Here is a 17,614-nt window from a genome sequence, read left to right on the forward strand (position 1 = left end):
CTCCATGTTTTTCTGGAGGACAGTTATATACCCTAAGTACACCTTCATGTCGGGCACTACTAAAACAGTCCTGCTTTTATTTACAACCATACTGTTATAATCATCATATTTATTTCACGAAATAATTTTACACTTACACACGAATCTGCTATGTACTTACTGTACAGTGTGGTCCATTCCCATGGATCAGCTGTACACTTATTGTGGTGCAGTGTGGATAACAGCAGTGGATCAGTTATATACCAAATGTACAGTGTGGTACAGCTAGTGAACATTGTAGTTCACGGGCATGGATCATCTATATACCTAATGGAAAGCGTGGTCCACAGGCATGGATTAACTATATACTTACTATATAGAAAAATCCACAGCCCTGGATCATCTATATACCTAGTGGACAGTGTGGTTCCCAGCAGTGGATCAGATACATACTTACTGTACAGTGTGGTCCACAACCATGGATCAGCCAAGATGAGAATGAGAGACGCGCGCATGATGATGGCCTTTCGTCATGCGCAGATGTATGATCTAGTCAAGGCATTATTCCGGGAACCCTGAAACTATAGGAGACGCCATTACAACAAATAACCTTATACTTTGCAAGTACCTACATTAACTGACATGTTTTGTGTGATACAGTGTGGCCTTTCAATCACTAATTAGATGAGCCCCGTATACTCGCGGTGTCAGTCCTGGAAAATACTCTACAATGCACAATGATAAACCCATGCTTGGTGTGGTATTCGTCCTCCGTCATTGTCCCATTGTTCAAATTCTCACCCCGAACATCGATGTATCTGCAAAATAGCTCAGATAATGTATATAGGGTTGAGACCGAGGATAAAGTCTTTTAGAATTCAACGCAAAGTCAATAAGAACTAAAAGTGTAAGAACTGAGTTGGTTGTTTGACTGCCAGACCGTTGTGTGACGCACTTTTGGCCTTTAATTTAGTTCTTGGATTTGCCCAATTTAATGTTCGACAATAAATTAAACTTTGAAATAAAATTAATATTATGTTTTTGCTATTGTTCTTATTAAAGCCGAGAACACATGTATCGTTTCATAAATATAGCAAGAGCTCTCAACGCAAAACGTACTCACAGATTAAATGGAAATACTAAAAAGCGTTCTTCAGTAAACTGTGTGAGGAATTTGTGAGTTTAGTCACAATAACTCGGTCATTTAATAGTCATAAAATGTCTTTTAGAAATGCCAAAACAACTAATCGCCTACAAATAAGGAAATAAAAATAATCACCACTTGACTTTTCAGCGACCTGATGTACGTGTATATGTGATAACCACCTAAGCTGTGCATAGCTTAATGTATGTAATGATAAGGCAGGATAAGCTGGTTATATTGTCGTTTTGAAATATGTCTCAACATCACTTTTAACATGTATAAAACACTGCTTACCGTTAGAGTATGTTAGTTGAGAGCAACCTGCATGTGGTTTGGAGGGATGACGTTCTCAGCACTCGTACTATGCATTGTTTAAACCATTCAGGCCACACTATACAACCAGCTTCATCTCTTATTGGTAAAGACGACAAGCTGTATACCAATGGATCAATCTGCCACGCTTTCTCTAGTCAGATCAATATCTCATCGACAGAATACTTAATATGTTTATAGCAAAAGGAGACGTTCTTCACGGCAGTCGATGGCATACTTCGTCCCCTATTGTACAGTCATTTGTACCTCCTCGAGCCATCACCCTGCATCCGAATGTATATGACTAGTCAAACTGTATGCAATTACCGCCGAGAAAAGAAATCTCGACTATATCAGTTAAGCACATGCTGTCTCAACACAGAATTCTGTCACAAACGCTTAGTGTTCGTCAGAAATAAATATTTTACAGTTGAAATGAGGAACTGCATTTGAAACACTCACACAAAATGCCAAGGTCATCTAAACAGAGACCGCAGAGGTTAAACTCATAAAACGCCAAGATCTACGGCATTATAGCATCATTAATACTCTTACGCTAATTCATAATTCATTCGTAAGTACTTCTTAACCCTTAAGTAAAATATATCAACAGAATCACGTAAACTGGATTGGACAAGGCACTCTTTCATTAATCCAAACATATATTCTAAGTGCCTTGTATTAAAGATTCAGTATTTCCCAGTCATAGAAATGATGCAATCCTGGTGCATCCAGTGTTGCAATAAATCAGGAATAGATGTCAATTTACAGCAAACGGTACGATAAGCTGTGGTAATGACTTTCCGGCGACTGTCTCACTTGGCGGATGTATAGTCTAACGGCCTGCAAAAGATAGTGATTGTTTCGACTGTGAGAGAGTATTGTTGGTTCCGTTACTACAAGTAATCTGATACAAAGATGCCAAAGGCACCGCGTGGAAACACTCATTGTTCATGCTCATCCTACCCATGTTCTATCCCCTGCAAGAAACTAGACTTTTTAAAACCTATTCTGTGTAGAGCACAAAAACTATTTGTTTAACCTACGGGGGACTATGGCTGTCTCTGCCATGCCAAGAAAGCATTTGCTACTGATTATGGGGTGTGACTAGCAAAACAATATAGTGCCAAGGGCGCTTGATGGCAACAATAGACGGTAGGCTTTACTTTTCCTAATCATCAGATAGTCACAGGAAATGTTACGCAAGTGTACTGCTAGCAAATCAAATACTCTGTTTTTATTAATGACATTGTACATAATACTTAACATGCATTATGTTGCAACAGAATTATTTTGAATGGCGTATCAATTTGTTTAGTAATACAAATGTTGACACGCGAAGCATCCCAACGGATACATATTGTCAGGCAGTAAACACCCATCAGCGTACGGAATACAAACAAACGAGCATGTTCATAAATGGGCGTACTGCGGAGTTGCCTCTTTACATGCAAAGAAACCTGGATGATTATGGATTATCCATCTCCAGTGGTATCTGGTCCCCAGTTTTAGTGGGTTACTCCTTAACTCTAAAAATATGCCTGAACAACAATTCCGAGAACACTAAATCCTACAACGGCAATATTATGTTCACAGCAATACCATCAACAATATGACTCGCTTTTTCATCTGACCAATCGCTCATTTACGTGACTATGTGAGGTATCTTTGCGGCCCCTTTAAAACGTGCCTTTGCCACCAAGTACAGACATTGTGAGGAAAGTTTCAAGTTGTAGTTTAAGAACTTCATTCTTTCTGTTTTACTAATAAAGTAGTGTCGGAAACAGAAAAATGGTCTTAGGCTGTTACCCTGTATCCCTTAAATTTACACAACTGCAAACAGGATATGTGGAAATAACTCAGTTCGGCCTAACTGGGCATTCAGTAGGATGCGTAAGAGGATATCCAGAAAATCATGTCCACTCGTAAAATCGAGCAAATCAAATAAGAATAGCTGCTCAAAACAATACAGATGGGCAATTTGGTCCCTCAGCCAGGTATGGCACGAAATGAATGCGCTGCCTACTTGAACCCGGGGCGATTTCAAAGATATTTTTAGCTTTTCGTGTGTGTTGAATATGTCTCATCTATTGATTAATATCTTACTTGTCTTTGAAGTTTATGTTAAGATATGTAAATGAGTATGATACCAAACAGCATCGTATGAAATCTCTCAAAATATATAGATCGACCGGACTGGATATTGTTATAAAATTATGTTAGAACATGTCGTGTACTTCCCTACCTTAATTCCCCGATAGAATTATCATATCTTATCTGTCACATCACTCAACCCGATCCTATCCATCGTCTGCCTCACCCATCCTGGTTTTGCTTTTGAGAAGACCCCTCCTACCTGTTGCTTTTTATAGTGATAGTTAGTCTCCATGGTAGCTACATCTTTAGTAGTTTTAGCATGAAAGTTACTTTTTTTTACAACAGCTATCGTTTATAATGAAGCTAAGTGTAATTTCAAAATGGGCATTTAAAAAGTGCCAGTGGTAAAAATAAATACAATATCATCGCACTCTAATTTGTATGAAGCCATGGTTTGTTCTAAATAAGTCACTTTGGAAAAAATCCGCATTACCCATTTCTGTACTTATCTCTTCTCAGTAAGTTCCATTTTCACGTTTCCTGTCTCCTAACCACTGGAAGTGTAGTTAGGCCGAACATATTTAAACCGATGTTTCACATCCTCGCATATGAACTACATAAACTGTTGAGATAAACGTAACAAAAACAAACATAGTTTATTTGTATTTCCGACAATACTTTAGTATTTTCTTAGCACAGGGTATGTTCATTTCATAGCACGGGGTAGTGCTAGTCTAGTGCGAGTCGTGCATATAGTTCTACCAGGTATGAGAGTAGTGTATATAGTTCTACCAGGTATGAGAGTAGTGTATATAGTTCTACCAGGTATGAGAGTTGTGTATATAGTTCTACCAGGTATGAGAGTAGTGTATATAGTTCTACCAGGTATGAGAGTAGTGTATATAGTTCTACCAGGTATGAGAGTAGTGTATATAGTTCTACCAGGTATGAGAGTAGTGTATATAGTTCTACCAGGTATGAGAGTCGTGTATATAGTTCTACCAGGTATGAGAGTAGTGTATATAGTTCTACCAGGTATGAGAGTAGTGTATATAGTTCTACCAGGTATGAGAGTAGTGTATATAGTTCTACCAGGAATGAGAGTCGTGTATATAGTTCTACCAGGTATGAGAGTAGTGTATATAGTTCTACCAGGTATGAGAGTAGTGTATATAGTTCTACCAGGTATGAGAGTAGTGTATATAGTTCTACCAGGTATGAGAGTAGTGTATATAGTTCTACCAGGTATGAGAGTAGTGTATATAGTTCTACCAGGTATGAGAGTAGTGTATATAGTTCTACCAGGTATGAGAGTCGTGTATATAGTTCTACCAGGTATGAGAGTAGTGTATATAGTTCTACCAGGTATGAGAGTAGTGTATATAGTTCTACCAGGTATGAGAGTAGTGTATATAGTTCTACCAGGTATGAGAGTAGTGTATATAGTTCTACCAGGTATGAGAGTAGTGTATATAGTTCTACCAGGTATGAGAGTAGTGTATATAGTTCTACCAGGTATGAGAGTAGTGTATATAGTTCTACCAGGTATGAGAGTAGTGTATATAGTTCTACCAGGTATGAGAGTAGTGTATATAGTTCTACCAGGTATGAGAGTTGTGTATATAGTTCTACCAGGAATGAGAGTCGTGTACATAGTTCTAACAGATATGAGAGTCGTGTATTTGATTCTAACAGGTATGAAAGAGAATCGTGTATGCAATTCTACCGGGTATGAGAGAGAGTCGTGTATATAGTTCTCACAGCCGTTGGCGTCGCGAGTATAATGACAGTAAGAAGAGTGTTCAAGTTCATATGTTTTTGCAGGTGATATCATGCGGTGTAAGGCCGACATTTTGCATTTATCATGCTATGATCGAGTTGGTACTGCCTGAACAAATATGTGTTTTGATAGGTGTGTTTTTTTCTCATATTATTACTATTATTGCCATTGTTATATAGACGTTTGAGTATGACACTGATCAATGTTCACCCGAAGAGACATCGGCGCCTGGAGAATATTTCTACAGAAGTAACATCGGATAATTCTAAGCATTTCGTATTCTTTAGATTACAACTTACACCATACATTGCCAGCAAATAACTGACTTGTAGCATCCCCGTTCCTGCACACAGCCGCCCAGGAGAGGATTTAGACTACCAAAGATAAAGCCCGCGATTCTAATACGTATTATCTAACATTCTGAATGTTTTGCATACTAAATGGACTCTAGCTCGGGTTTTCTTTGGCAAGTAGTTATTTGTAGTAACAAGCAAGTAATCCAAGTGACATTTTCCTTTTTGGCAAGTAGTTATTTCTAGCAACAAGCATGGTGACAAACAGATTTGTCCAGATAGTCAATGGTTTGGTTTAAAGGCGTGTTGCCTTCTCAACGGGCAACTGCTTAGATATGGCAAGCTACACAAATACTGGCAAGAGATGTTGGTTGCTATCCGTGGTCGTCTATCAGGTCAGAAAACATGAGCAAAGCAGTGACGTTTGGAGCCGTCTATGTTCAGACTGGTCAAGTGTTACAACTCTCAGAACCACACAACCTCATCCCCCTCATGCCATCTGGCGAGTTAAAACGTCGTCGTTTGGCCAACAGAGATTCCTGAAGTCGGCATAGTATATAGTTGTACAACTATTCAGACGGTCCTTGTTGTATCCAGAGCTTAAAGTAGGGCGTTTAGCATGGAGCCATTACGACGTCACTAAAATATGAGGCCATGGGAAGGTTCCACTGGTCGGACAAGGTGGACATATTTTGTTCATGACTGATGGCCAAGGTCGTGTTTGGTCCCGCAGAAACACACAGACAACGAGATACATTGAAACAATTGGCGGAGTTTGCACCAGATATCTACACTGTGTTCGGTTATCGATATTTGTGTGAATTCTTGAGGATTGTATGCCGGAATCTTGAACATGACCGCACCAGTTAACCCCATACAACCATTGATATTAGAACTACAAAATGAATTCATGTTTCATGAATAAACTACATTTTTTTTTTTTTTTTTTTTTTTTTTTTGCGCTTGGATTTGCCATTATTCGTACCTTGAGTGTCAGTCTAACCAGACAGTGAATTTGGTCGGGGTTTGGATAAGTTCTTTTGCTGTAGGTAACATACTGATGCTATGAAAAATATGCGGTGGTGCGATGACTTTTCCCCAAATTCACAGGGTGTTCTTTAGAAAACGTTCTTCCACACCCTCGACATTTCAACAGTAATGCGTGTGGTACAAGTACAAACTGATATGCGTTTATTCATTGTAGAATCTCACGCAGGTAATTTAATTGTTTTGCCATTTGTTAATTATTGTGTTCAATTTTTTTATCAAGCGTGTGATAGCTGGCAATCTCCTGCTTAGACACAAACACATATCACTGAGACGGATAATCGCGAAATCACGCACCACGAAGGACCTAATCACGTCAATCTGCCGTAGCCCAGTATCCAGGTAATGACAGATAATTAATACACGAGAGGCGTGAGAAACATGAGAAAGATCGTATCGTTATGTAGAAATGGAAGAAGTGATATATAGGCATCATCAATGGCCGTCGCTGGTGGAACATGCAACTGTCTCAATTAGTGCAATTCTGAAAGGGGCTGAAATTCTTTGCATGTCTTCAAAATTGGAACATTCTGTTTAATGATCAGAATGTTTGAAATATGATCGGCACTTTAATCATGTAATGTAATTGAATATTAGGATTATATACACCAAGCTAAGGTTTCATCTTGCCCAACACTGTTGTCTCATATGCTGAATATACACACGGTGGATTATCGATCTCACTGATGTACACTTTATGAATATGTATGAATGTTCTGAGATAATCCTGAATGGATTTGCATAAATTCAAATGTTTACTATGCCAAGGTAAGAATGTAACCACAGAAGTAATGGTTTTCGAAGAGATTGTAAAACAAGAGCATAGACTACGACAAGTGACACTAATGGATAGGCACATGTTTCACAGAATTGTGTTAACATAAATACACTGAAGGAAGACGTTAAACTCTACGTTATGGGGTTCCGGTCATGAAGGAAGACGTTAAACTCTACGTTATAGGGTTCCGGTCATGAAGGAAGACGTTAAACTCTACGTTATCGGGTGCCGGTCATAAAGGAAGACGTTAAACTCTACGTTATCGGGTTCCGGTCGTGAAGGAAGACGTTAAACTCTACGTTATGGGGTTCCGGTCATGAAGGAAAACGTTAAACTCTACGTTATGGGGTTCCGGTCATGAAGGAAGACGTTAAACTCTACGTTATGGGGTTCCGGTCATGAAGGAAGACGTTAAACTCTACGTTATCGGGTTCCGGTCATGAAGGAAGACGTTAAACTCTACGTTATCGAGTTCCGGTCATGAAGGAAGATGTTAAACTCTACGTTATCGGGTTCCGGTCGTGAAGGAAGACGTTAAACTCTACGTTATGGGGTTCCGGTCATAAAGGAAGACGTTAAAGTTATCGGGTTCCGGTCATGAAGGAAGATGTTAAACTCTACGTTATGGGGTTCCGGTCATGAAGGAAGACGTATATATGTCATTATGTGGTCACTACCATTCATATTGCGTCGTGACTACAAATTCTGGTATATTATTGTGATATATATTGACACGTGTAGGTCCGGGTTAGAATACTGGCCTTGAGTAACCCATGCTTGTCATAAGAGTAACAGGGATCGGGTGGTTAGACTCTCTGACTCGGTTCACACGTCATCGGTTCCCAGTCGCGCAGATCCATGTTCATGCTCTCACTGGATTGTCTGGTCCAGTCTCAATTATTTACAGATCGCCGCCATATCGCTTGATTGGCGAGTGGTTTGCGTAAAACTAAACTCACTCACTGTCATATAAATGAACATAAGATTGCGTTGTGTTTAATACACTGCATTATGTGTGTAGGTATAGCTGTGACTTGCTGTATCTTGCACAACAATGACAAAATTGTACAACTATTTCTAGGTGTAAAAGCGTTTTGTATAATATGTAAATGCGTTTAATCTTAGTATTAGTAGTGGCGTAGACGTGTCGTACTGGAGAAGTAGTTGCAATAGTATTAGTAGTGGCGTAGACGTGTCGTACTGGAGAAGTAGTTGCAATAGTATTAGTAGAAGTAGTAGTTGTAGTAGGAGTAGTAGCAGTAGCAGTAACATTGGTAATAGTAGCAGCAGCAGTTTTGCGTCTAATGGTAGAAGTATTTGTGTAGTTAGGCATTAGTCATTGCATAGTTTAGAAGTATTTGGGGGCAGTATTACTGGTTTGAGCCAGTGACATATGCAAGTATTTGGATATTATGAATATACATTCTGTAACATTTGTTTTAATATATGTTATTGGACCTTCATATATTCTTCTCCCTCTTATGCATATCTTGTGACAAGAATAAACAATCGGTGAAGACAGTCTGTGAAGTGAGAGTCCTGTCAAGTGGGAAATTAGCATCAGGTGAATACGGTCACTGCAGCTGTGAAACAAACCAGCATGACAGTAACAACTGAAGGAGAAATGTGAACTAGTGCGTGTAATCTATGCTGTGTCGACGCCATAAATTAATTATAAAGTGACATTGTCTTTATATCTCGAGGGTCGAGATGTTATGTCCACGTTATATCATTAAAGATAAAGTCCCACACTCTTACTATGTGCTGATAGTACAGAAGAGACAAGCCGGTAGCAGTAGCAGTAACAATAGTAGTAGTAGCACTGATACTTCATGTGTTGGTCAGAGCTAGTTCTTTGATAAAACAGTTAATGTATATACAAAGAATTTAATTAAGCACACATCAGTACCCTCGCCATGCGGTGGAAGTCACATGTTCTGATATACGCATGTTTACATTGTTTCGATTACAGAGTCTGGTCTTGTATAATCGTATACATCGGATTTAAAATCTAATTCATGGATTATATACATATATGTAATTGCTGTTGTTCATAATGTTATATTTCCCTATTTTTGGTCGTGAAGCTTTATATGGAAACATATTCTTCTCATGAACAATTCACATATAAGAAAGTATACATTACAAGACAAACCAAGACTACGAACAAATTCTCCACAGAAAGTCTTTCTTTTTCATTTGGTACAGGGGTTAACATATAACTTACATATAAACACTTACCGAGGTAAGGGTTTGAGTTTATGTTTGGGATGTTTGCCGTCTTGCCGCGAACACGTTTTTATCATTACTATTTGATACTATTTCCTATAGGCATTGTAACAATAAAATATGATTCATGAAATGGAAATTCCTTGTCATAATGGAAATAGTTTAATTTAGTTTACAACGTCAACTTTCGTTTTCTCATGGCGACAATCCAGCAAATTACACGATACATAAAATAGATCTGTCCACATAACAAGAAGCAGAAACTCGTCTAAATATGCGTTTTGATAGTATGTTGGTTTGGGTTGCCGACTAACTTCACTTGGATGACGTGCAGGTCTGGGACTTAAGTAACGTATCCCCTGACGTAAACTGTTATTACCCAGTAGAACGTCATCGATCTAAGATGCACTGGCAAGGCTGTCACCCTACGGACACATGGGACATTTCTTGTGATTAGAATGTTGCATGATTGTCTTGCAAACTTAGCATTCACGGGGTGTTCATATAAGTATCATTTAAATTCATTTTCACTTTGTTTCCAGTCTTGTGAGGTTGATAGACAGTTATTCCCAATGCACCAATCTTCAGAATTTCCCTTGACACTGCATTTTACATCTGAGAAATGTCGGACCGTGTTCAATAGCAATTATTCATGCTTGTCATCATGGCAAAAATGATTATTAGGTTTCTATAATCAGAAGGCGTTCATTTATTCAACAGTGGCAAAAGAACGTGTTATTGCCAAGGCACCAATGTGGTTTCATTGTTCTAACAGTGTATACAAGACAGTTATATACAGATAGCATCCCAGACTGGTTCACACATACAATTACTCCTCCCCAGTTGAAAATACTGAGTAATAAGCATGCATTTTATTCCACTTTGTTTTACCAAGTGCCGGTGGGACAATCATGCAAATAGCACGAGTGACTTGGTAGTGCTTAGCAACTACGACAACGCCTGATTCCAATAGTATCGTTTAGATAGACGCAACTCTTCCTCAAAGAAACCCGACTGATGTACAGACTATGGATATATGGATATAGCAGTCTCGTGGTATTATTGAGATAAATTACGTGAATTTATTTTTTTTAATTTTTAATGTAAATTACCCAGCACCATATTGATGTCAACAGCAACATTAATAAGTAGACAGTACTTTAAAGGGACACAACATTCGTGGTTGCAGTTGTGTCCTTAGCTAGTGTTACAAATGAGAGTAGTCGCCCTTTACCCACCTCTCTGCTGACCATGTGGACAGGGTTTGGTACATTCGTCATCACTATGTCAACATTAGTCGTAACATCTATAGCATCGGCTGTTTCATACGAGTCTTTCCGTCTCCCGGGATCTAAAGCAAGCTTAATGGCAAGCAAAGATTTTATGTTGAATGTAACGTTCTAACGTGGTGATGGCAATTTCAGGCAATTGTAGAACCTGATTTTGAAAACACTCATGATATGCTTTGCTGTAATCCTTATCAAAAAAAGCCAGGAACTTTGTTGGCACGATCGCGACGTATCATAACAGCTGTTTGATCATCAATCTTAATTTAGCATCTACCATGTTATCTTCAACGTTGCAGTAGTAACTAGTTCAAAACACGCAACACTTGACACAGTGAGATGATGCTTGAGAACAACGAGGGTCTATTTCAAACCTGTTCATGCGTAAATGAAATTCAGAGTCATCGATGTTGATACAAATCATCCGAAATTAACTCATTTATACTTACAGATATGTGAAGCGAGCTGAGGCCAAGGATTTGTACACAAACCTTCCATGTTCGACATACCCCAACCAGCAGTGTGTTAGGTGTGTGTTCAACAGTATGTTCAGCTCTGTCGTATGCTTCAGGAATTATATCAGTGTGGGGATTCTAACGAGTTCATAACATGCATTGATTGACATGAAATTAGAATACTGCAGTCAATATTATTCCCATTTTATACAAACGACAGAACTGATTGCCTAATCTTCCTGGTCTTAGCAGGCGATTTGGTCGTCACTTGGTGGCTGGATACACACACGCAACAACCGCATCACCTGAATGCTTTTGGGTGGGTGTCCACGCAACGTGTATTTGTCAGCATATAAGGTACTGAGCTACTTTAGAAACTCATCAGTGGGATAAAACGTTTAATCTCCGTGATAAATGAATAACAGAACTTGTCCCTGCTGACGCTGAAACGTTCAATCAAGATGAAACACAAAGAAAGAAAAAAACAGTCATTCATCTTTTAGTGCAATGACAGGGATCACATTTAACACGCACTGAAAACTGTCAAACAGTCAAGGTCAGTAACAGGTAGGTCGAGCAGACCCACCGCAGAACAAGAACATTGTTTTACTTAAGTTCATGTTGTTCATAGCAGTATGGGGTCGTCTTTGATCTGCCGCTATATTGAGAAAGACAGTTGTTCTCAGTATCTCCGCTGTGTACGTTTGAGCTGTAACTCAACCACGACAGATGTGTAGATGCGTCTGCCATGACTACCAATCCCCACCCAAATCATAACGCCTCCACCAACCTTGCGGTTTAGCTTCTGAATGAAACAACCAACGACACCTTTTCACGTCGACTCTGGACTCTCCCGTCGGCATATCCGAGATGATATCTGGACTCGTTAGCAATCGCCGTGCATCAAGGTACTGATGATCGTCCTTCTGCCATTTACAACCAGTGGTAGTGTCTGTTGTGGACGCTGGGCTGAACCTGTTCCTTACATAAGTGAGGACGAGGTAACGATCTTCATCCTGGATCGTGACATATGGTTGCACTGGGTGTGATCGATCACTTACTGCGCCAGTTTGTCGTAAGTGGCGATTTTATATGTATGGCAATTAAACATTCTGGTCACTTAACCTGTAGACAAACCAGTCTGGAGAGGGCATACAGCTCTTTCTCGTTCAACAGCTGGTAACGTGACGTATAAAAAGAACAATTACGTCCTATCACGGTGTGACTTTGGCAGACAACTGAATAATTTATCAATGTGTTGTGAAACTGTCACATTCTATGCATTTCCACGCTATTTACAGGTGAAAAGTGATTTTCAGCGAATGGAGGGTCACGTGATCAAAGTGAAATGCACGTGCTTCTCGGCGTGCATCGCGTTTATCCTGATTCCTCGAAGTCAGATACCTCCAAGTATAGTTTGGCTTCAAAAGTCGTTTTTGCATATTCCAGCGTCGTATGTTTCTAAAGTAGTTACTATAGTTGCTGTAGCCATGCACAGTGATAATAAAACTGATTGTAGATGTATTTGAAATTTGTCACGTACAGTCGGCATGAGGTATCTCTAGGATGTTGAATACTTTCATATCCTCTTTCCAGCTGAATATCTTTGACAAACACATGACTGGTTTTCCTGAATATGGCCTGAGGTATGACTAACTGGATATTAATTAATGTCATTGATCTAAAGGACTGACAGTATAAGGTCATTTTACCTACAGGTAAAGAGTAAAATGTAAAATACTTTGCATCATATAAGGTTTATCTACTTCCAGCATGTACAGTTATTGTAGGTATGCAGTCGGTTCCATCAACGTAATGGTGATTTAAGACAAGATTCTATAAAGTCATAGCAAAGAGTACTCACTCACGTTTCTTGGTGATCAAGAAATAGTGATGCCTTTTCAAGGTTTACAGCTTTCTTTAATATCATTTCGATGACGCCAAACATAGTCCCGGTAAAATCTTCAGTTCATGTTCAAATCCACGCGTGTTTGTAGAAGTGTCCCAATAAGACGAACACTTCTGGAAACATTCACACATTTAATCTGTGTTTGTTTATCAAACAACCAAACTACTAGAACTAATAAAACGTGTTGTTGATTTCAAAATCGAGGATGATTCCTGAAGGATGAACAGAGTTGTAGGAATGGAATAATATGGCGAGATGGAGCTAATTACAACTGCCATTTACAGGGGCTAATATCAGCTCGTTTCTCTGATTGGGTGATACGTTAAAACAAATAGGGAAATGGCCCACTGTTTGGCGAAAATAATGAACAGCAGCCATTTCTCTTCCAAGTGACCAAGGAAACATGACGCTACGATATAGCTATTACCGCTAACAATGTGTCAAATCATTTGCAGCGAAATTCTTACTTCACGATCAATGAAAGGAAAAACCAGTATCGTTCCATGAATGAATTTGGCAGTTCCTTTGCAGGGAAATAAGACTTCATTTGTGAAGAAATTTGGAAATTGGACCGAAGATAATTCACTTTGTAATCAATCAGTTCATTGTCTCTTGAAGAGACCTGTGAACGTCTCGGTCCAATTTGCACGCACAACATGGTTATGCAGTTTAGCCAGGGCGCTTGAGGGAAACAGGTTTGTGTGCTTGTCATTCAACTGCATTACTGATGAAATACCAGGTCATATTGGCAGATAATGTGCTGTAATTACTCTAGTTTTCGGTGTGTCGGTTTGTCACAGAAAGAGGTCGGTGTGCTTCAAGGGGAATTAATCAGCGCATTCCAACGTAAAACATCCATTATGCTGCTCTTCAGTTGTAAAGAATTTAGGTGAGGTATAATATGTTTACGAACCGACATAGCGAACGTTACCACCCAAAGCTGATACATACACTACTTACTTCATTGAGCTTGTCGAGATTGTCAAACTAAATGATAACTGAATTACAATACAACATGATGCTCGTCTATAAAGCATTATTTTACTTTGCAGTTGTCTGTGTGATAGACACGGGATCTCGTATGTATAATTTTTATGCTATAAATTGACCATCCACTTTCACCTTTCTTACAACAGGGCCCTGTTTCAGACTTATCAAGCCATAAGATAAGGGTATTTCGTAGATTATATGTCAGTCTACAAATGCAAAATGGTAAAATATTCCAGTGATTAATTTGTCCCGTGCCTTTCAGGACATTGCACTGATTAGTGTCTGTTTGAGTCCGGCAGCGCCAACTAGCATCACAGGATATGTCAAGCCGACTGATACATGAATAATTTACATTGGTTCAAATCAGGCGGCGATGGCTACACGAAAACAACAAGCCGGTGTGGTAATCAAGACTTGCTGCATATCTACGAAGTTAGAGGAAAGGTATTGCCATTGTGGTAATTAAACATTAATGTCGACTATAATGTGTATGCAGGTTACTCGCACGTGGTGCAGGCTTCCAACTTTCTCGGCATCCAACCTTAGCTTACAGGACATCGTATGTATGGAAACATAACTCTATCAAATGTTGTCACCTCTATGTGATATGTTTCTGTCAGAAGCTGACCGTTGATTTAATTAGACGTCCAGTTACAATTGCAGCATGTATAATTATTTTCTGGTTTAGGTTTTGTATCTGTGATTCCCATGTTCTGGGTACGACACCATGTTTAGAACACGAAACTTTATCGTTTCAATAAATTACCGCAGTCCATGACCCTCACAGGTATAGTGCGTGTGAAATGTGAACGCAGCATCTGCCCACATCTGGCACGCCAATGCAACACAACTATATCCGATTAAGCACATACCTACACTACAAGAAAGTTGCAAAGAGACTCAATTCTGATCAAGCACATACACACACTGCAAAACAGTTGCAAAGCGACAATATTCTGACCTAGCGCATATATACGAGACAAGACAGTTGCAAAGGGACACAGTTCTGACCAAGCACACGTATACACTACAAGACAGCTGCAAAGGGACAAAATTCTGACCAAACACATATATACACAACAGGAAACTTGCAAAGGGACAAAATTCTGACCAAGCACATATATACACAACAGGACAGTTGCAAAGGGACTCAAATCTCACAAAGTACATAAATACACTGCAAGAAAGTTGCAAAACGACAACATTCTGACCAAGTACATGCATACATCTGTTTGATTGGCAGTTTAGAAGTTGGTGGATAATAGAAAAGTCTAATACTTTATGGATGACAACTTCTTTATTTCTATGACGCGACGTTTCGGTATAGCTTGTTATAGAGTTTTCAAGCAAGAGTAAAGCAACACAGCACAGAACCAGCTATACCGAAACGTCGCGTCATAGAATTAAAGAAGTTGTCATCCATAAAGTATTATACTTTTCTACATACAGACACTACAAGACAGTAGAAAAGTGACAATATTCTGACCAAGTGCATACAGACACTACAAGACAGTAGAAAAGTGACAATATTCTGATCAAGAACATAAGTACACAAGACCGTTGCAAAGCGGCCATATTTTGACCAAGAACAAACAAACAAGCATGCATTACAAGACAGTAGAAAAGTGACAATATTCTGACCAAGTGCATATATACACAACAGGACAGTTGCAAAGGGACTCAAATCTCACAAAGTACATAAATACACTGCAAGAAAGTTGCAAAACGACAACATTCTGACCAAGTACATGCATACATCTGTTTGATTGGCAGTTTAGAAGTTGGTGGATAATAGAAAAGTCTAATACTTTATGGATGACAACTTCTTTATTTCTATGACGCGACGTTTCGGTATAGCTTGTTATAGAGTTTTCAAGCAAGAGTAAAGCAACACAGCACAGAACCAGCTATACCGAAACGTCGCGTCATAGAATTAAAGAAGTTGTCATCCATAAAGTATTATACTTTTCTACATACAGACACTACAAGACAGTAGAAAAGTGACAATATTCTGACCAAGTGCATACAGACACTACAAGACAGTAGAAAAGTGACAATATTCTGATCAAGAACATAAGTACACAAGACCGTTGCAAAGCGGCCATATTTTGACCAAGAACAAACAAACAAGCATGCATTACAAGACAGTAGAAAAGTGACAATATTCTGACCAAGTGCATACAGACACTACAAGACAGTAGAAAAGTGACAATATTCTGATCAAGAACATAAGTACACAAGACAGTTGCAAAGCGGCCATATTTTGACCAAGAACAAACAAACAAGCATGCATTACAAGACAGTAGAAAAGTGACAATATTCTGACCAAGTGCATACAGACACTACAAGACAGTAGAAAAGTGACAATATTCTGATCAAGAACATAAGTACACAAGACAGTTGCAAAGCGGCCATATTTTGACCAAGAACAAACAAACAAGCATGCATTACAAGACAGTTGCAAAGCGACAATATTCTGACCAAGTGCATACAGACACTACAAGACAGTAGAAAAGTGACAATATTCTGATCAAGAACATAAGTACACAAGACAGTTGCAAAGCGGCCATATTTTGACCAAGAACAAACAAACAAGCATGCATTACAAGACAGTAGAAAAGTGACAATATTCTGACCAAGTGCATACAGACACTACAAGACAGTAGAAAAGTGACAATATTCTGATCAAGAACATAAGTACACAAGACAGTTGCAAAGCGGCCATATTTTGACCAAGAACAAACAAACAAGCATGCATTACAAGACAGTTGCAAAGCGACAATATTCTGACCAAGTGCATACAGACACTACAAGACAGTAGAAAAGTGACAATATTCTGATCAAGAACATAAGTACACAAGACAGTTGCAAAGCGGCCATATTTTGACCAAGAACAAACAAACAAGCATGCATTACAAGACAGTTGCAAAGCGACAATATTCTGACCAAGTGCATACAGACACTACAAGACAGTAGAAAAGTGACAATATTCTGATCAAGAACATAAGTACACAAGACAGTTGCAAAGCGGCCATATTTTGACCAAGAACAAACAAACAAGCATGCATTACAAGACAGTTGCAAAGCGACAATATTCTGACCAAGTGCATACAGACACTACAAGACAGTAGAAAAGCGACAATATTCTGATCAAGAACATAAGTACACAAGACAGTTGCAAAGCGGCCATATTTTGACCAAGAACAAACAAACAAGCATGCATTACAAGACAGTAGAAAAGTGACAATATTCTGACCAAGTGCATACAGACACTACAAGACAGTAGAAAAGCGACAATATTCTGATCAAGAACAT

At 39.0% G+C, this 17,614-nt stretch overlaps 1 protein-coding gene across 2 annotated transcripts in view; it reads right to left on the bottom strand.

Annotated features, from left to right (window-relative positions):
• LOC137266437 (uncharacterized) overlaps nucleotides 1–17,614 on the bottom strand; it is a 65,759-nt gene that overhangs the window by 8,628 nt on the left and 39,517 nt on the right. For both annotated transcript variants that reach the window (XM_067801936.1, XM_067801935.1), the window contains one exon: nucleotides 437–560. In XM_067801936.1, coding sequence (XP_067658037.1) covers nucleotides 437–494 — 58 coding nt within the window. In that variant the 5' untranslated portion in view covers nucleotides 495–560. The remainder of the gene's footprint in view (nucleotides 1–436; nucleotides 561–17,614) is intronic.

This window comes from Haliotis asinina, chromosome 15 (genome assembly GCF_037392515.1).
Source record: "Haliotis asinina isolate JCU_RB_2024 chromosome 15, JCU_Hal_asi_v2, whole genome shotgun sequence".
NCBI classification, from domain to species: Eukaryota; Metazoa; Mollusca; class Gastropoda; order Lepetellida; family Haliotidae; genus Haliotis; species Haliotis asinina.